The sequence below is a fragment of the Mus musculus genome, chromosome 17, assembly GCF_000001635.26.
Source record: "Mus musculus strain C57BL/6J chromosome 17, GRCm38.p6 C57BL/6J".
Lineage (NCBI taxonomy): Eukaryota > Metazoa > Chordata > Mammalia > Rodentia > Muridae > Mus > Mus musculus.
In genome coordinates this window covers 67692927-67713707 of record NC_000083.6, presented here as the reverse complement: position 1 = coordinate 67713707, position 20781 = coordinate 67692927, and the positions used below count along the sequence as shown (strand labels likewise).

The 20781-nt window shown below is 46.2% G+C and overlaps 1 protein-coding gene across 4 annotated transcripts in view; it reads right to left on the bottom strand.

Moving 5' to 3' along the window:
* Lama1 (laminin, alpha 1) overlaps window positions 1-16581 on the bottom strand; it is a 125519-nt gene extending 108938 nt beyond the window's left edge. The window contains exon 1 of one of the 4 annotated variants that reach the window (XM_006523718.4): window positions 16292-16581. In XM_006523718.4, coding sequence (XP_006523781.1) covers window positions 16292-16373 — 82 coding nt within the window. In that variant the 5' untranslated portion in view covers window positions 16374-16581. The remainder of the gene's footprint in view (window positions 1-16291) is intronic. The other 3 variants (XM_006523717.4, XM_030249517.1, NM_008480.2) reach the window with 3 other exon arrangements.
* Between the last annotated feature and the right edge of the window lie 4200 nt (window positions 16582-20781).

The following is a 20781-nucleotide window of genomic DNA, read 5'->3' as shown; positions in this document are numbered from 1 at the left end:
ACCTTTTCCTAGAATAAAACAAAAGATTGGGAATGTTTTATACAGTTGAATAATTAAATGGTTTAGACTGGCATAGTGCCCGCCCTTCCTTTTGGAAAACAAAGGCAACTTTCACAAAAGTCAAAGTCAGTGATTCAAATCTCAGAAAAATCTGAGAGAATAATTCACGTTCCCAAATTAAAGTTTGTGATTTTTTTTAAGTATTCAAGACCATTTTTAATCTTCATTTATGAAGTGCTTTCTTGCTTCATCTCTCGATTACCCAGGATATGTCTACAAATTCACTGCAGAACCCAGAGATAAGAAAGAAAGCTCCCAGCTTCTACACCACTCACACTGGGGTCCAAGACACTGCCTTGAAGACTTGACAAGTAGTTTTTAAGGTGACCTGAGCATTTCCTGTCTATCTGTCTGTCTTTTTACCCACCTGTCCATCCATCCACCCACTCATCCATCCTTATCTTCTTCATACCATGGCGGACTCATTTGTGTGTTTCACAAAACACAGCCATTTGTTTTGGATCAATTGCAGTCATAAAGGCTCATGGTTTTTTCCACTAGGGGGCGTGCTTCTCATCTGGCCAGGGTACCGTGGTTCATCCAGGTTTGTGAGCAGTTGTTTCTGACAGCCCCGGCGCTGTGCCTTCAAGAATTGGACACTCAGCTGCAACCCTTTGCATAGCTATCTAAGACATACTTGGCTGTTCTTTCTGTCAGCCTGTTGGAACCAGAGGTATTTTGCTCAGGATAGCTCAGCCGCAAGTGCGACTTCAATTGCTGACAGGAAATCCGATTGGCCCCATCCCTATCATCTTTGCTAATGTACAAAATATTGAACAATTTATAAGAAAATGAAGGAGTGAGCACTGTATAAAGTAACAGAATTTATCATTAACAATAAAAGATATTTGGACATATTTTAATAATGTCTAACACAGGCTCAGTGTCCCAGGCCAGGTGGGTCTCAAGGAGAGATGACAGGGTGAGGGTTACACTGAAGTTATTTATAGAAACACATCCCATGCCTGTACTCCAGGATAATCACAAGCTGGTCAGAAGTCATGCTAAGTCGATTATTGTTCCTCAAGAGAAGAGTAGAGATGCCCCTGTGTGTGATGAAAGTGTGTTGAAAAGCTAAACCTCTGTGCCAGTGATGTGGACCAAGCAGCCTCAGCATCAAGATAAAAGTGCTAAAGAAAACCTGACAAGACCACAGGCCACACGCCCACAGTGAGGTGAAGAGGAGCTCACTGGTGTGTAACAGACACCAGAGCAAAGCCACTTGCTCACACGCCACATTGTCAACATTCCCTGTATGCTTTCAACAGCGTATTAGTAAGAGTGAAGTCACATAAGTGCTGTTACTTAGTCCTCAATTTACACACACAAGCACACAAGCACCTTCACACACACATACACCTGGTTAGAAGTAGTGATGAAGCAGAAGCTCTTTTGGAGTATGTGTGAGTGTGTGTGTGTGTGTGTGTACATGTGTGTGAACGCGCTTGTGTGTTTGTGTGCACGTGGAGGGGGTCTACACATGCAAGCAAAGGTTGATATGGCCTGCCTTCCTCACTTTTAAGACCACTGAGCCTGGAACTCACGGGATTAGTGAGACCGGCGACCCTGTCTGTCTCCACCCTGGCCCAGCAGTAGTGGAAGGACAGGTGTGTGCCAAGCCCCATCTTGCCTTTTGTGCGGCAACTGGGGATCCGAACCTGGGCCCTCATGCTTTCACCAGAAACACTTTACTGACTCCCCGGGTCCAGTGCAGAGTGCGTCTTAGAGAACTGCTGACGTGGAGTGACTTTTTAACATCAAAGTGGCCAAGAATGAAACTGTCGGATTAGTGGCCAAGGAATGAGTCTGAGACTAATGTTTGCTGTGACAGAACAAAATGACTGGCAATGAAAACACTGCCTTGCCGCCACAGCATCCTGACACTGTACAAGCAATTATTGAAGAGTTACAATGACTGCTGCCAGTCTGTGTCTTCATAGTACCACCCTCGACATTTCTTCCTACCTTTTATTTTAGAGTGCATACCATCTACTTCTTAACCATGTGGCACACTGTGGGACAGTGCACCCTGTTACCTCAGCCACAGCCTCGCACGTCCTCTTGTTTACTGTCTCTTGACTGTGTCAACAACCAGGCCTGCTGTGCCTCAGGAGGAAGCTGCCCTGTGGTGCCCTTCCCAGAGTGCAGACCTGTGGTTAAGTGGTCATAACTGTGTTCATTATAAAGTAAAAATTATTTAAATTGTTACCACATGATCTTGCTTTGTATATCAAAGACCAGTATTTTCACATGGTTTAAACGCTGAACATCAAAGCATAGGCCTAAATAAACATGACAGTATTGCTTGTCTAATGGAAATCAGGCCATTTACTTTCAAGGACAAGTATCCTAAAGTTACTAGTTAGTGATTTTATGTCTCAGATAAAGGAACAGCCCACATTTAGGAGTGCTTTTTTTTTTTTCCTCTTTAAATAAAGGTGACCTGTATCAGCTCTAGGGACAGAGCCACTTAGAAAGAGAAAGATCCTCTACTAAAACTCTCCTGCTCCAAAAGCAAATGATTGGTTTTGGAAGAAAAGCAATTTAATCACTGGTGAGTTTAGTAAAAGAAGAGGTTTGAGGTTCTAGGACCCACTGCAGTGTAGAACAAAGCCAGACAGAGGATGAAAAGCGAGGGAGAACAGATAAAAGGAGGGGAAGAAAGGAGGAAAAAAAAGAAAGAGGGACATGGAAGATAGTGAAAGAAGGAGAAAAAGAGGTGAGAAAGGAAGAAGAGAGGAGAGGGAGAGAGGAGAGAGAGAGAGGAAGGAGGAGGAGGAAGAAGAGGAGAGAGAGGAGGAAGAAGAGGAAGAAGAGGAGGAAGGGGAGGAGGAAGGGGAGGAGGAAGAGGATGGAGGGAAGGAGAGAGAGAAGTGATTCACACAGCGAGGGGAAAGCCAAGGCCAGCATCCTGGGAGTCAGCACACACACAGCACAAAGCACGCTGGACTTGCTTTCTCTTTCCTGTGGGACGATGAAAAGAAGTTTGATCTTAGAAACAGGAGTGGGTGGTGAGCAAAAGGCAGGAGGAGGGCTTTGCTAAAAGCCCATTTCCATAGCAACTCTCTCAAGGTGTCCTTGACAAAGCCAGATTCCTACTGTTGATAAACGAATGGTAAAAACAAGCTAGGCACAAATGCTGTCTGTAGGAGACAGTGTCCAGTAGTGAGCGCCGGGCCCCTAATGGGGCTTCTCTTATAAACTGGCACCATATGTGTATATGTGAGTGCATGCATATGTTGTGGGTATGCATGTGCCCATAAGTGTGCTCCCATGTGCTCATGTGTGTGTGCACGTTCGTGTGTACTCACATATATGCTTGTGTATGCTCACATGTGTGCACGTGTATGTGCAAGTATGTGCCCATGTGTGCTAGCATGTGTACATGTGTGTGATGTGTGTGTGCTTATCTCTGTGTGAGTACGTGTGTGTGTGTGTGTGTGTGTGTGTGTGTGTACACATGCATACTATGGTACAGGTGTGGAGGTCAGAGGACATCCTTGGGCATCAGTCTGGACTAACTCCTTCTCATCTGTCTCTATGTACACACTGGGCCAGCTGCCATGGGGGCTTCTGACATCTCCACTCCCACCTTGCCCTAAGAACACTAGGATTACAGACCGTGCTTCAGAACCTGGCATCGTGTGAGGACAGGGAACCGAACTCATGTCTTTATGGTTGCACAGCAAATGCGCTGGGTCATCTCTTCAGCACCCGAGCGTGGTGTTTGTTTAATGCCTGTATTTGGTCATATTGAGGGTTTGGGTTCAGCAGTTAAGTTTGGTTGCAGAGAACACACACACACACACACACACACACACTCCATTCATCTCGAAGTGCCAAGGACAGTAATCTCAACATCCTGCCCAATCCAAGTCATTACTTCACAGAGAGCACCACACCCCCACAATCCCAAACTTCACGTCCTGACTGAGCAGGGAAGCCCACCCCTTCCTCCTTCCAAGTCCTTAGAGAAAGAAGCCTAACTAGCACATCAGAGCAACTGGGGCCTTGGAGTTAAACACAGAGATTTCCTATCCCCTTCCTACTAAAACTAAGGCACGTGTGGCTTGCTTGGATTTTTTTTTTTTTTTTTTCGAGACAGGGTTTCTCTGTATATCCCTGGCTGTCCTGGAACTCACTTTGTAGACCAGGCTGGCCTGGAACTCAGAAATCTGCCTGCCTCTGCCTCCCAAGTGCTGGAATTAAAGGCGTGCACCATCACCACCCAGCAGCTCGGATCATTTACACTCACTAATCTACCTCACTTGTTACTTAAAACCATCAAGTTTTGGTTGGAAAAAAAAATCAACTTTTTTTTTAAAGATAGACTCGTGATTTGTAGCCTGGGGTTGGCTTCAAAGCCCAGCTCTTCCTGCCTCAGCTTCCCAAGTGCTGGACTACAGGCCTCAGCCACCATGTCCAGATAATTCACCATTTTCTAGTCAGCCCCAACGTCCTCCAAACTTCTCCATGAACCTTTCGAACAGCCCGTCAGGTCTTAGCCACATCTTTCTCATTCTTTCTCCACCTCTGCACTCTTGTTTATGACTGAAATTGTTAATATGCCTGATGTGATCGCAGGCACGTGCCCAGGGTGGCTTTCTGAGTGGTCACATGCATGCTTGCCCTCTGTGCAGAGCTCTGCCTGAACGGCCTTGGCCTTTTCAATAATTTAAACAAGCCTCCCCTTATTCATTTTGCCCTGCATCCTCAAATTATGTGATTATGCAGGCGCCTGGCGACAACTTCAGTGGGGGGCGGGGGGAGTTACCCTTTCCAGAGTCCATGCGCCAGTGACCAATGAGATCATTCAGCTTTTAAGATGGGCTGTACTTTCTACCCACAGTCCCCCCAAAAGGTACCTGGACTTTCCAGCTTGTCCCTGCTTTTTTAGCCAGCACACACTTTACAAACTGAAAGCCTTTAGAGATGGCTGTCACCCTGTGGAACCGTAGCTCACAGACTTACTAAGCGAGGCAGATGCTCCAGCCAAAAGTTCCCAGAGTTTCCTGCGATCTCAGTGTTCTTCCCTCTGGCCTCGGTGACACTGCGTTTTCTCAGTTGGAGGGGCATTGTCCCCTACCACTGAGCTGCCAAAGCTGACGCCTGACCACACATGCTACATATATGCTACATAAGCATACACACATGACCACACATGTTACAGGAACTGATCCCTTGTCTCCAGCTCTTTCTCTCACATTCTCCCTCTACGCAACTCAGACTTTACATTTAGGCTGCTATGCTCCATTTTATCACTGGCAGCTATTCATCTTTTGCCAAGCCTGTTTTATAAATTAAACTTAATATATAGCACATGCACAGGGAAAAACAGTATATACATACTGTTTGGTGTTCTTCATTTTCAGGAAACCCCTTAAAGAGACTTGAAAGACACCCCCATATGGATCAGATTTCTCTTTATAGAATGAACGCTACGAAAGGTGACCCTCCCCAGCCGTAAACAAGATCGGCGGCTGTGAGGAAGAGGTGCGGACACTGCGTAGAGGCTAGAGAGCTAAAGAGAAGTCTCTGCTTTAGGGTCCGCAGATCGCCTGCAGGTCTGCTGAATCAGTGGGCCGGGCAGGGCCACCAGGCTCTCTGCCTAACCAGTTCCCAGGGGATGATACTTTGAGATCACAGGAGTAGACCTCGTGGGCTTTGCTCCAGCTCTGACACTGAGTTGAACCAGCCTTGCGAAGCTTGGCACAAACCTCACCAGAATGATCTGCAAAATCTTGCCTCTTTCAGCAGTTCTGGAACTATTTAACCAGAACTCCAGACACTTACTCCTGGGTTCCAATCGGCAATCCCCTGAGTGATGGACTACCTTTGGAAGAACTAGAGAGATCTCATAAAAACAAAGATCTGTCGCTTATTGTTAGGAGAACAAAATATTAAAGGCTCCAAAACAAAGACAATTCTATAAACAGAGACCTCTGACAATCTGTTGGGAAGCCTCAGTCTTCTCCCCACAAAACACTCACAGTTAAACCAAGTGTCTGTCACTCATTTGTATCAAAGCACACATGCCCTCTCTCTCTCTTTCACACATACACACACAGACACACACACTCACAAAAACATACACATATATATACACATTCACCCACATACATATACATATACTCATACATTCAAACACACACATACACACATATATTCACATAAATACACACTCACAGACATATTACATACATATAAACATACACTCATACATTCAATCACACACTCTCTCTCTCTCTCTCTCTCTCTCTCTCACACACACACACACACAAATATCATGAAATAAATTTAAGACCAATACACCAAAGAGGACAGAAACTTTCTGAGAGAAATTAAAGACTGTGATGAACAAAGAAAAATATGTGATTTGTAGAATGAGACTTGACGGCACTAAGCAGTAATTCCCAAAATGTTCTATCGATTGAAAACAACTGCTGCCATAATTTCCTGACTGGCTGCTTTGGAGAAATTGCTAAGCTGTCCCTTGGGTGTCTTAGACCTTGAATTTCTGCTTCACCAGACAGTTTGGATCTAGGAGACAGAAGAAGGCAAAGGGGGTTTTCAAAAGATTGTATGAGGGCAAAGGCAGGGCCATTCACCCAGGGTGAGGACTCTCCCACATGGGAAGGAATGGGGTGGGAGATTTAATAAGACAGATAAATAACAGCAATGTTTAATAACACCCGCAGAAGGCAAGAATAATGCATCGTACACTCCCTCCGTGTCTGTGCCTGTATGTGCATGTGTTGTGCATGTGTGTGCATCGGGTGAATTAGGTCTACACCGGGTATCTTCCTCAACCCCTCCACACCTTATTTCTAAGTCAGAGACTTATTGAGTTTGAGTGGAGCTCTTGCATTTGGCTACCTTGGCTGGCCTGAGAGTCCCTGCTAGCCCCAGTAGAAGCCAAAGCATTTCTTACAGTTTTTCTCCTTCCAGGAGATTCCTATTCGTGTGTGCTACTCTAGATGGTGAACTCAGGCCTGGGTCTCAACACTGCTTGGTCACCTCTGCCCCAGTACTGATAGCAAGACTCTTCCCTGTTCTCTCTCCAAGGCCTCTCTGGGTGACTCAGAGGTTCCAGCCACCCTGGGCTAGCCCGATCCTTCCAGAAGGCTATTATTCAGGTTGGATCTCCCTGTTATCTGTCTGAATGTCTAAGTGATGTCCCCTATACTCCTCTCCAGACCCTGCTGTTTGCACTGGGGCATTCTCTCGTCCATCAGTCCCCCCAGAACTGTCGCTGCTGGGTGCTGGACGAGGTATTAGAATTATAAACAGAAGTCGGGCAGTGGTGGCGCACGTCTTTAATCCCAGCATTTGGGAAGCAGAGGCAGGCGGATTTCTGAGTTCAAGGCCAGCCTGGTCTACAGAGTGAGTTCCAGGACAGCCAGGGCTACACAGAGAAACCATGTCTTGAAAAAACAAAAAACAAAAAACAAAAAACAAAAAACCAAAAAACAAAAAACCAAAAACCAAAACAAAACAAAAGACAGGAAAGAAGGGACACGAGGCAGAAAAGAGAAAAGAACTGGAATGTGGAATGTATTTAATAAATTCTGTTGCAGTCGATCCATCAGTCCCTTACAGTACCCCCCAGATCTTATCCCAGAACACGAGGGACCCTGTGACTTGATCAAAAGTATTTTTGAAATCAGGACTTTGCTGAGTCAGTCAAGCCAAGCTGGAACTCTGCTTGCTTAAACATAGGAGCAACAACAACAACAAAAAAGAGCAGCCCACCAGGAACAAAGGCAACACAGACACATTCGCCCCACCAAGGAGTAAGAGGTCTCTACAGGTCCAGGATGCCTACCCCCTGCTACTGCGTCTGCCACACAGCAAGTTCACTGGGTGGTTTTTAATCTTGGTAGCACAGCCCAATCAGCTAAGAGAGTCTTTTAAAAACGAAATGACTAGGTCCCATCTCAGACCAAATACATTATAATCCCCGGGTTAGGACCTGGGGATCTGTGTTATTAAAGTCTTATGTGGAAACTGAAAGGGGAACTTGTATGAAACTGTTCAAAAATGCTCTCCTGGCACCCAAAGAGCCTGCAGCTCTGAGTTCTTCAAGGAGAAGGAAATAGAGACACGGGACACAGCCTGCAGGCAAGAGCCGACTATGAAACCTGAATGGCAAGTCTACCTGGGACTCAGTCCCTCAACTCCTTTCTTGAAAATTATGTTACAGAAACATCATACACTTTTGAGCCTCACAGGCTCGAAAGCAAATCCAGATAGATCACGAGAAATGTCCTCACAGCTGTTGATTCACAAACAGCAAAGAAGGCAGCAGGGAACTGTGTCTTAGGGTTGCTATCACTGTGATGAAACACCATGACCAAAGAAACTCGGGGAGGAAAGGATGTCTTTGGCTTACACTTCAATATCACTGTTCATCGAAGAAGGAAGTCAGGACAGGAACACAAGCAGGCTGGAACCTGCAGAGGCCATGGAGGGGTGCTGCTTACTGGCTTGCTCATCATGGCTTGCGCAAGTTGCTTTCAGATAAGCACCTAGGGCTACCAAACCAGGGCTAGCATAGCCCGCTAAGGGCTGCCCACTCCCATCAATAATTCATTAAGAATATGCCTTAAAGCTAGATCTTATAGAGGCAATTTCTTTTTCAATTGAGATTCCCTCTTTTCAGACAACTCTAGCATCTGTCAAGTTGACATAAAACTAGCTAGGACACAAAACCTCCAAGATATGCCATATCACATCGCTCCAACATGACCTCCATGCAAGGACACAGGTATGAAGGAGTAAGACACAGAAAAGAAACAAGCAAGCAGAATAGAAATGACAGCAACCCCATACTGAGTATTGTTCTGCTCTTAAGGAAGTTATTAAGTTTTGCACCTGCAGTCCTGCTTCTTGGGAAGCTGAGGCAGGAGGATCGCTGCAGCTCAGAAACTCAAGACCAGCCCAGGCAAAAATGCAAGACCCAGTTTCAAAACACAAAACCAAGCAAGAAACTGTTTATTCCTTACAGGAAAGTGGAAGCAATTCCCAAAAGCAGAACTTTTGAAACCACCCATTCGGAACTTCTAGACTAAACATACGCTTTCTGTAAAGCCTGGGGTAGAGAGAGTGGTAGGAGTCGGAGAAGCATGGCCTTCAAAAGCAAAGAAAGGCTAGACTAAAACAGAATAGATTAGGGATTTTCAGAATTGGGAGACGAATGCTACCCATGCCCAGGACACAGAGACAGTACAGAAGATCAGAGAAGTGACGGAGATTTTTCTGGAAACAAATATTTAAACTAGAAACCTCAGAGGGTGGAACTGAAGATGAAAGAGGGTCCGGTGCCTCTGAGTATCAAAGTCAATAAGAACGTTTGATCCATAAATTCTGGCTCCTATCTATTGGGTCAAAGGAAATCTAGAAAGCTCTACGAGTCAGGCACAGGGCTGAGTTGGCCATGTAGGAGCCAGGGATGGGTTTTCTGTGCCATCTCTGGAGATGTACATATCTTTAAACGTCCTGAACCCATGAGTGGCTTGCTAGATGGTTTGGCCTTGAAGCTTAGTCTTTCTACTTCGTTCAAGAGCAGACTTCTTTTCAGGTCCCACAGGTGGTGCAGTGAGCATCCCTCTCTTTGGAATGTGTACCACATCTCATCTGATCCCTGATATCGTGTAAGCTCAGAGTTTGACCGACATTTCGAGAGGATCCCATTCTCCTTGTTGGCTTTGCAACTCTGAAGGCTCATCTGCAACTTCAGCACCGGAGGCCTCAAACGTCACGCCCACCCTTGCTCTGGTGGTCACCGACATCTTTTCTGTGCTAGTCATTGCCAGTTTCCTCTGAGAATGGATCATATAAAGTAGACTTGGGCTTTACAGAGGTTTCATCTTAAGAGAACAGCTCGCCTCGTGATTAATTTACCTCGGCTAACAACTGTATTCCATGTGAAGTTAGTTTTCGCTTCCTCCCCTCACCCCTTTAAGTACTAAGAACCCAAGGGACATCTAACAAAAGGCATGATTGGATTTAGGAAGTGCCTATGGTCATCTAACTCTTTATCTGCACGCTGGAGTACAATAGGTGTTACTGTTGTTCACTTCCACTGACCCAAGAGCCAGGACTCTGATTTTCCATATGTATTAAGAAATACTGAGAAGTGTAAGAAAAATGTCCTTTCTCTTTTTACTCTGGCTAATGGCATTCTGGATAAACCACCCAAAAGTGTCCCAGAGAAGAACTGTGACTGTATTGGGAACCCCAATTTAGCACAGAATCCAGTGCAGATTTAGAGATGAGGCAGTCGACCCAAGCTGTAAGGCAGTGAGCTGCAGGCTGTAAATGTAGGGATGGGCTGAGGTTGGCCCTGGACTGCAGCTCAGGTGAGGGGATTCTCAACAGCTGTGCAGCAGACAGAAACAACCCTGACTCGGAGGCAGGGTGTCATGCTAGGATAAGGCTGGTGGTTGGGGCTGAATTTAGACAGAGTATGGGGGGAGGTCACAGCAGGGAGGCAAGAGATGAAGCTCAAGAGGCAGGGGAGAGGCCATATGGTGACAGTGGGTGGTTAATTTAGCAGGATGAGTCTAACTGCGGCATGACACTAGATCACCTGGCTGATAGATAATTCAGGCAGCTAATGGCTATTTCTAATGAAAACAGAAAAGGCAGACGTGGGGTGGGGGAGAGTTTAATGAAGAAAGAAATAAAACTTTAGAAAAACAAGTTGGATCAATGGCATAAAAGAACAAAAAACCAGGAAAGCATAGTTCAACCAGAGTGGTAAGGAAAGAAAGATGGCATGAATGGCTAGAGAGCAGGGATGCTGCGAAGGAAGAACTCCTTCATCTGGACCTGAGACAGACCCGTTTTTATAAGTAAAGTTCTACCTTTTATCAAAAGGGTCTAAGACATTTCCTGGGTGATTCCTTGCAACCAGCATCATGGTTATTATACGTGCATGTGTGTGCATGTTCACGGATGGATGCACGCATGCGTGTTGTCATAGCACATCTGTAGAGGTCAAGGGCAACTTACTGGTTCTCTCCTTCCATCATGTGAGTTTCAAGGATGGGACTCCCAGTCATCAGGCAGGAGGGGCAGCATGCATTTCATCCACTGAGCTACCTCTGTGGCCCAGAATGTCCTTTTTTTTTTTCTTTTTGTAAATTAAAAATGATCTATTCAATTTTCAATGTGTCCTTTCACATCTTTATGATTGCAGAGAATTGCCTAAGGTTCTGGCAGGAAATTATGGAACCATGGGGAAAAAATAATTTCAGGAAATACCTTCAGGAATAAGAAAAGCTGGCCTGTCTATAAATCGCCACTGATCTAAAGGCGATATTACCACTAGAGATTGAAGAGGTACAAGAATTTACGGCCCCCTGAGTCAGCAGATCAGACTGCACAGATAACTTCTGGAATGAAGGATTGAAACTTCAAATGAATGACTTTTTTTTTTTTTTAATGTGCACACAAACTAAAATCACGATGCTGATAATTCGGTGGCACGCCTCTGCCACTGTTTCTGAGTTAACACTTGGAGATAAATGCTTACCTAGACAAGAATGTTATCGTCCACTAAGCTCCACACTGCTCCCATTGTCTGTGCCTCCCCCCCCCCCCCCCGCAAGAGTGGGAACCAGTTAACCCGAGAGAGAAAGCAATCGCTCCTGACCCAGCCTTGACAAAACAAAGACCAAGTGGAAGGGCTCTGCGCTATTTATTATTAAACGCTTATTGTGAGCACTGACTGTCATCCCCTCATATAAAGGGGGTGGGGGAATGCAATGAACCCAGCTGGTGTGCGGTGCTTTATGCTGAAGTAGCTACCTGACGGGCTCCAACAGAACCAAAGTTCATGACCTTAACTAAACTTCTAGGAAGGAGATTTTTTTCCTGCTCATTAATTTTGCGATGCGTTGATTACTTGCTTGTCTGGGGAATGTCTATTATTATATTGGAAAAAAAGCGGGTTGGAAAAAAAAATCCCTTACAAGTGTGTAAATAAGCTGTGTCTATCTTCCTTGGGAGCCCACAGTGTGTCTAGCTCATCCACACCTTCCTGAAGAGCAGAGCTAACAAATACTTCAACTCAGGCCTATGCTGCCGAGGTTTTGCTGTTTGCCTTCCATTACTGTTAGGACTCACGGTGAAGACTCAAACTTTATTCATTAACAATAACTTCTGAAAGAGTTGAGTTACTCGATGTCTGCCGTGGAGTAGCAGTGACATCATATAGCGTCTGAGAACTTACTAATAAGTACCCTTAACGATCAAACTGAATCATGCCAGAACTTCCTTTCTCTGTGCCAGAAGTAGCCTCAAATATGTCCATCAATTCCCTATGTGCAAATGAAGGAAAAAAAAAAAAGAAGAAGAAGAAGAACCAGCCCTTTAACACTGCTTACTGTGAATAGCACTGTTGGCAGTGTTTAAACCAACAATCCAGTCTTAGAATTTGAAAGGTATAGAAAGCCCTGTCTGATAACACCTGTCTGTCCAAGATGGGTTAAGATAAAAGGTCACCACTGTAAAAGAGCACACATTAGTAAAGGGAATATTAAAAACTGCTGGAGGTACACGGAGGTAGCTCTTACAGGGTGGGCAGTGTCAGGGTGTGGTTCATATGTCTCCTCCGTTAGCCATGCTTTAACTACAAACCATCATCGCAGCTACCAAAGAAGTAACTTTCACAAACAGCTCCTGCTCAAACATCCCAAGGAGAGACCTGGTGCTGGAAGGACAGCCGAGAAAGAGCAGGAGGTGGCTGTCTTGAAAGACAACGGTGGACTCCATCACCGGCCTTTTTCTATGCATCCTTGAGTGCGTTTTTGTAACCCTGGAGTTTGGGGCAGAGGGTATGGAAGGCTTTCAGGTCTCTAGCACCCAAACTGCAGACTGGGGGAGCATTTTTCAGTCTGTGTGGGTAGACACTGGAGAGCAGTGAGCGGGTATGGGTTTGCCCAAGACCCTCAGCTGTGAGACAGTAGGCCAGGGTGCATTCTAGCTTCCTGGGCTTACCCCAGTGGGATACAGCACCATGGTGGCATTTGTGGACACCCTGAAAGTGAGGAGATGGGGGAACAATTTGAGTTCGTAAGGTGGTCCTACACAGGGAATAAGGATAGGTGGGGTCATAACATAGAAGAAGTATGCTTCCTTGTGTACCCAGAAAGTCAACCCGAGAGCATCCAATAATACCACAAGGAAGTGGAGGGAAAATCCAAGTAGAGAAGGCAACTGTTCTGAAGCTAGTCTTTCCACTGAGGATGAAAGATTGGCCCCCACGAAGGTTAAGGAACAAAGTCAAGGCTAACCAAAGTAACACATTTGAGCAGCCGAACCTAATGCAATTTAACTCCAAATACAGAGTTCGATTTTTTTTTTAACAGTGTAGAGACAATATGGTTTGGGAAAGGGCCTTCCCCACATAACACTGTGAATCATCACTATCATCATCATCCTATACAATGTTTATCACAGCCTAGCTGTATTTCATGCACTTTGGAAATCTTTTTCTACATTAACCCAGTTAACCATGAACATCGCTTCCTGGAAGACATGATTACTACTCGTATTTTACTAATATTGAAACTCAACCACAGAGAACATCAGTAATTTACCACGGATAGTGGCCTATAACGCTACAGAGCTAGGTACCCGGAGGTGGAAGGTATTGCTTGCATTGCTTCCCAGAGAATTTGCTCTAAGTGATAAAGAGCATCATCCACTGGGCTTCATGAACAACCTGGAGCTTCGAGCATCGTTACAATGAAGTATGTAGCTACATGCACACTTCATCTTCCAAGCTTAGGAAATAGCACACTTCTAAGAGCTACATAGGACACTCTGTCCACTTCACACCTTTCTGGCCTTAGTGTGCTCACTACACATACAGAGTAACTACAAAGGCAGACCTCATGCATATTGTCTAGGAAACAGGCAAAAGCAAGGTGGGAGCGCAGGCTTTGTGGGGAGAGGGCAGAGGTGTCTTAATATGGAGACCCTACTTTCTAACTGCTCCAGTAACACCTTACTGCCCTGTACTTAGAAAAGCGGGCTACAGAAAAGGAACTCCATTTGACTAATTACCTGCTAGAACTTAACATGCCACTTACCAAATTGAGCATTCTGCTCTTAGATGTTTTCCAATTGAAATAATCAGCTGTGAAGTTAGCATGTCATTTAAAAAAACACGGCAGCTTGGATTTTCCTTTGGGCTGCACTAGGTAGAGTTTGAACGTACAGGCTGGACAAAATGCTCTACCGCAAAGCCATACATACCCACAGTCCTGGAAACACAACCCTTCTTATCCAATACTTAGAGGACATCTCACTTTAAAGGTTACATTTCAGCCAAGGAGTCAGACATTGTTAGTTGTAAAGCAATCCCCGAGGAATAATAGGAACAGCTAATGATCTCATGCTTTTAGATCCGTGATCAGTTTCAAAACTGTAAGCACCCCACTAGGTGTAGTCACGTGCTTGCAGTCCAAACTGCTCTGAAGGCTGAGGCAGGGGAATGACTTGAACTCATAAATTCAAGACCAACCAGGGCAGCATCATGAGATCTAGGCTAGTATACACACACACACACACACACACACACACACACACACACACACAGAGAGAGAGAGAGAGAGAGAGAGAGAGAGAGAGAGAGAGAGAGAGAGTAAATCATGCCATTTCATCAGCCATACAGGGAACAAAACTTCCAAGGATACTCATTAGGAAAGCTGTGGGTTGGCAAATATAGACTAGATAGGAGCGATTCAAAGGCCCTGCCTGACGTAGCTTTTCTGCAGTGTCTCAAAGCAGGAAAGCCCCACGCAGTCCACTTTCTCCAAACACCATTCATAACCACCCAGGCCAAGCACCCAGCCCTCAGGGGAACGGAAGGCATTCAGAGCATCTCCTCAGTCTAAGACTTTCAATGTCTTGAAACAATAAACCAAGGCAAGCTGCTTTCTCCACCCTGTGAGAACCCTGATTTGGTCACTTTCAGCAACCTCACAGGCAGGAGTTGGGCTCTCAGCGTCAAAAGCTTCCCTCCCAAAGGCTGGCTCTTTTCTTTCCCTGATAACTATGTAAATTCCCCTCTCCCAGCCCCCGCTCCTGAGCTGAGCAGCCGCCGGGCTATTCAAAGCTGCGTTTCCAGCTCGGTCCAGCGCTTTCATCATGAATGCATGAATGAATGGGATGCTCATAGCCTGCACAGCTCACGGCTCTGCACAATGCCCAAACACACATTTTTCCCACGAGGGCATTTCGAGTTCGGCCTCCTACTTTTAACCTGTGCTCCTGGAGAGCAATCTGTGGGAACACACTCAATGTCACTTGTTGCATACATTGAGACGTTTTCGACAAACATTTGTGACCACCTAGCAGGGGCTTGCAGATAACTCTGGGTGGCATGGTATATTCTCTGTCCCTCCACCTCCCATCTCCAGTGCCCACTGAAAATTCACTTTGGGTTGGCTTCTGTTCTCAACCTTGTAAAGAAAGCTACTGATTCCAAGGAGAGCCGACACACTCACTGTCCGACCTTTCTAGCCCCTTACGCCATAATTTATAGTGCACATAATTTAAACACGCGTGGGGAGTCTATTTGCTCACTTTACAGAGTACACAAAGAGCACACTTTAGAGAACACATTTGTGTCCTGGACGCCATATGCGGGTCCCAGTTGCCCAGGACAGCTGACCTTGGAACCCCTTCTCCATCAGTCTTTTCCCGCTAGACCACCCTGGATGCTAGTGCCCCAGAGGAGCCGGCCTTTCTCCTTCCATGGTCTCTCTCTGCAACACAGGACAATGAAGTGAATGCCAGAGAACTCCGTTCCCATTCATTGCGGGAGCGCTGCATACAATCAACCAACCCGGCGGTCTCCGGCCAGTCCGCAGCCACTCAGGCGTTGGGTACGGAGTCAGTGTCCCTTCTCACGTGCCGGACACGCCACTCTCGCCACCCACTGTACTCCTGGATCTCAAGGTCCCACTAAGCTAGAAAGCAGGTGACCCCTAGAGTCAGAGGAAACCAGAGCCTAGAGCTCCAGGGAGCAGCCAGCGTCCTCAGGGAGGCGGCTTCCGCTGGAGTCCCTGCAGCCCCGTGCGGCCCGCAGCAGGTCCGCGCTGCGCCAGGGTGCGTGCGCCCATCCACAGCCCCGAGCGCCGCGCTTTGTCCCCTGCGCCCGCACGCTCCCGCTCGCCAGTCGGAGGGTCAGCGGTGTTCCCGCCGCGGAGCTCACCTCTCTGCTGGCTCCGCACGGTGACCCAGAGCACCGAGGCCAGGAGCACCAGGAGCGCGGCTCCCGTGCCGCTGCCGCGCATGTTGTCGCCGCCGCTCCCTGCGCTCCTGGGGAAGGTCTCGCCCGTGCTCGCTCACAGGCACTGCGCGAGTGTGCTCTTCCCAGCTCGACCCTGGCCTGGTGCGCAGGCCCTTCGGACACACCCCCGCCTGCCTGGCCGCGCCCCGCCCCTGTCCTACCCAGGACCTCCCCCAAAGGCGCCCCGCTGCGCCCAGGTCTGTCCTCCAGGGGGAGCCCCGCCGTGCGGAGTCCTTCCTAGGGGTCTCTTCCCAAGGGGATCTGTTCTGCCCCTGGTGGTGGTGGCGGGGTGCCTCTCCTGGGTGGTACTCTGACCCTCCACTCCAGTTGGGGTGAGCATTCAGGGTCCAATAGGGAGGAAGGTGGAGAGACAGGGGCCGGGGAGAAGCAGGTTTCTGTTAAGCCTGGCCCTGGAGGGTGGATTCCAAGAAAGTATTTGCCCTGTTGACCCTTTTCTGCCTGTTGGAACTGTGCAGTCTTGGCCAATCCCCAGCTGTAGAAATATAGTCAGGTCACAGTCCATTCTTGCGGGACCCTATATCCTGTCTGTTCCTGCACAGGACACTCTCAGTGGTTTTGGTTTGGGTGGCTGTGTTTTCATTTTGTTTGTTTGCCAGCCCCCTTCAGAAAATGGGTAGCTTTTTTGCCTAGGGAAAGCTCAGACGGTTGCTGGGACTTAAGTATAAGGGTAGTCTCCAAGTCTCAACGCTCATTTTGGAAAAACTCGTTTTAAACCTGAGAAAGTTTTAGTTTAGTTTCCTCGCAAACGTATTCATAACGCATTTCCACACTATGCACAGACACCATGACGTTTCCCACGATGCCCTGTGCCGTTTTCTCTTTCATAGGAGGAGGTCATTTTTGTTCAGTTTGTCTAAATCACTTTGAAAACTCTACCAATTCCCGGTTTCTCTAAGCACAGGTCCTTAACCACGTAATGAGTAAATTCTAATGAGAATAGTTGGCTATTATTTGTTAACAGGAAGTACAAAACAAACCTGTACCGTTTGGCCCTTTAAACAGGTACGGGGGGGGGGGGCTGCAGAGAGGGTTTAGGGGCTTAGAGCACGTGCTGTTCTTGCAGAGATCAGGGCTCAATTCAGGCTCACAAGCTTCTGTAACTCTAGTTCCAAGGATACAACACCCTCTCTTGACCTCTGCGTGCACTGAGTATGCATGTGGTGGGTAGTTAGCACAGGCGAAATTATCACACACACGGGGAAAAATCCACTGTGGCTCAGTAATGCCACTCAACACATCACTAAAGGTTAAAGTCAGATGTTCTTAACTACTTAAATATTAAAATGAATACCTAGATGGCAAGTGAGTGATGAGGGGTAAAGTAAGCATCTAAAAATAATTACTCAAGCGTTAAACATTTAGAACATCACAAATGTTTTTGCATCTAAATAACTGCCTTGCTTATATATTAGATACATGCATAGGGCATCGTAAAGAACATTCATTCATGTCTGTGATTTTCTCTAAGAGGGGCAGTTAGAGAGGCTCCTGGGAGAGACCAGGAAGTAAGCTCAGGCCTGTCTTACCTGCTTGTGTTTAGTGTGGGGCTAGAGCTCAGATCTGATTTCTCACCCAGTTTCCTGTACTGTCACCATACGACTCAATGTAAGAGGGCTCCAAGGTCCAGACAGCTCCCCAAATACAGCCTGCAGGTCAGTCACACCTGGTGCTGGAGTTACGGGCAGGAGAACAGCCATCACCTGCAGATCGCAGATCGCAGATCGGAAGCATCAGGAGCCACAGGTCATGACTTACAATCGCGGCTCAGAATCAAGCAGGACTGTTTCAGCAAAAGAAAATTTCACAACAGCACACGGATAAAATGGAATGGTCAAAATATCTTCATCCCAAATGTTTTATGAAAGTTCACAGGACAGAGTTTTCCACTCCTCACTCTGCTTGGCAAATACCTAAATTGCCTCCAGGGCTGCGGAGAGTGTGGAGACCTGCTCAGGGTGAAAAATGAGTTTAATAAAACGGCTGCCTTTTCTGAGAGCCTCCGCACTCCACTGCTTGGACCAGACACTAGTCCTGTCTCTTTTCCATCCTGCACAGTGACAGACCACTCCTGTAGGACACAGACAGCAGAACCATCTTGCTGCTTGGACAGTCACGTGGCTCAACCATCCAAGTGCAGGCTGCTGCAGAGGCCTTTTACAAGGTCCCTCACCTCTCTGTGCTTTGTCATAACTAGAGTGGCCAGGCTCTCCCTATGCAGTGAGCAAGAATAACGCCCCATGTTTTCTAGCAGATGATCCATCTTACAATTAAAAGCACAGCTACATTAGGCTTAATTAATGAGATAGCTGCTCTATGAGAATCATTTTCCAAAGGGGAAAAATACGAGCTGAGCCATCCCCGAGGTCTCAGCCTCTACTTAGGTGCACTTCTTTCTGACTTGTTCAGAGTTGCTTCCCTTTAATTATGTTTCCATTTACAGATTTGTCCCTCAGATTTATCCCTTTGTTTTGTTTTGTTTTGTTTTTTTAACAAAGTTTCTCTGTATCTAGATTTTCAGATAATACCCACAACTTTTCTTTGCCTCAGAGGTTGGCGTTTTGGGGTTTTGTTTTGTTTTGGGGGTTTGATTTGTTTGTTTTTGTTGTTCTTTGCTTTGCTTGCTTTCTCTCTTTTCCTTTCTTTTTTTTTTTCTTTTTCTTTATTTCTGAGACTAGGGTTTTGCCAGGTGGACCTGGCCAGCTTTGAACACTACATAGCCCAGGCTTGCCACAAAGTGAACTGACAAAACTCATCTTGTTTCAGCATTCCATGTGGCTGGAGTTCTATCACAGCATCACTGAGAGCTGAGGCTGTGTCACAGCATCCTGCATGCCATTACGTCATTGTACCCCAGCTTTGCCTCATGAATTCTATCTTAAGTCTGCTTCACTCTCAGAACAATTTTTACACTTTAAAATTCCATTTATTTTATTTTATTTTTCAGAGCTGAGGACTGAACCCAGGAATTTGTGCTTGCTAGGCAAGCGCTCTATCACTGAGCTAAATCCCAACCCCCGCCCCTTTTAAATTAATTAATTTTTTTTTCATTTATTTGCAAGAGAACAGATCTAGGTTAGCACAAACGCGAGGTCAGCAGGTTCTCCTGCCCTGCCTAGCCCAGGACTCCATTATCTAACAAGGATGCTTCCCTGAAATCCATTTAGACCTTGTCTTTGACAGTAACTCTTAGAGAATGCTTTCCCAGATATATCAGAGTGTCTCTATTGTCCTGGGCATCAGCAGGATGATCTAACCACACACCCACAGTCTCTATTGTCCTGGATTTCTATAGGATGGTCTAACCACACCTACATACTTTTTGATAATTGTCCCTCCTTTCTTGGAGCTGAGGCTACCAGAAGAATACTTAATTTGCACAACCTGGCCCTACCCCATCCTCTTCCCACCCTGCCCCCCCCCCCCCCCCCCCCCGTGGCTTGACCTGTGGATCACTGAGATTTTCCTTTAAGGTGACTAAACTCAGTGTTTTCTTGAGCTCTTCTTCTCTTTCCTCAACTGTGTGTGTGTGTGTGTGTGTGTGTGTGTGTGTATGTGTGTGTGTGTGTGTGTCTTGAAATGGAGCCCTTATACACTTTAGATTATCTTTCTTCCATCTACGTCCATAGGGGATGTAATGGACCATCTGGTTTCTTTCTTATGATTTGTTATTTCTTAAGAGATTTAAAAAGATTTTATCTTATATATTTTAGTTCCCAGAGTATAATATACAAATTGTATTTAAGCAGAAATAAACATGAATTTTAAATGAGAGAAAGCAGAGTGGAAAGTGACACACACACACACAAATCACACTCTGCTTGTAACAAACAACAGCCTGTATATTTGCTGGTTGAATCTCTGAAAAATTATGTAGGTTGTGACCACGCTTGTAATATGAGGATAAAAGTAAGGTTAATGGAGAGAGGCAGAGAGGCCGAGATACAGGGAGAGGGAAGGGAGGGGTGGGGAACATACAGAGTGTAAAATTCTAGCACAGTGACTGGCATCCAGCAAGCCTTTCTAGTCGGACCTCAGAATCATAATCACTTGAATTAGAAGCAGTGTGGAAGATGCAGGGCCAGGGATGCCAACTGTAATGGAAGCAGACAGGCTTGCAGCCTGTGGCTCTTAAAGAAAGCAGGAAACATGTAGAGACAAAGTACTATCAGTGAGGTGATGGGATGTGGGCCCCCAGAACTCAAGAGGAGGAGGCGGGGAGATCTTGAACTCAAGGCCAAAGTCTACACAGCAAAGACCCTGTCTCAAGGAAAAAAGATCATCCATATTTTCTTCCTTATTTGTATGAGTGAAGCAATGAGATCTGGAGGAGAGATTGGAGAAAGGAGAAAGATCCCTCTCTGAAAGCTAAGTATGCAAGGATGTTGCAACAA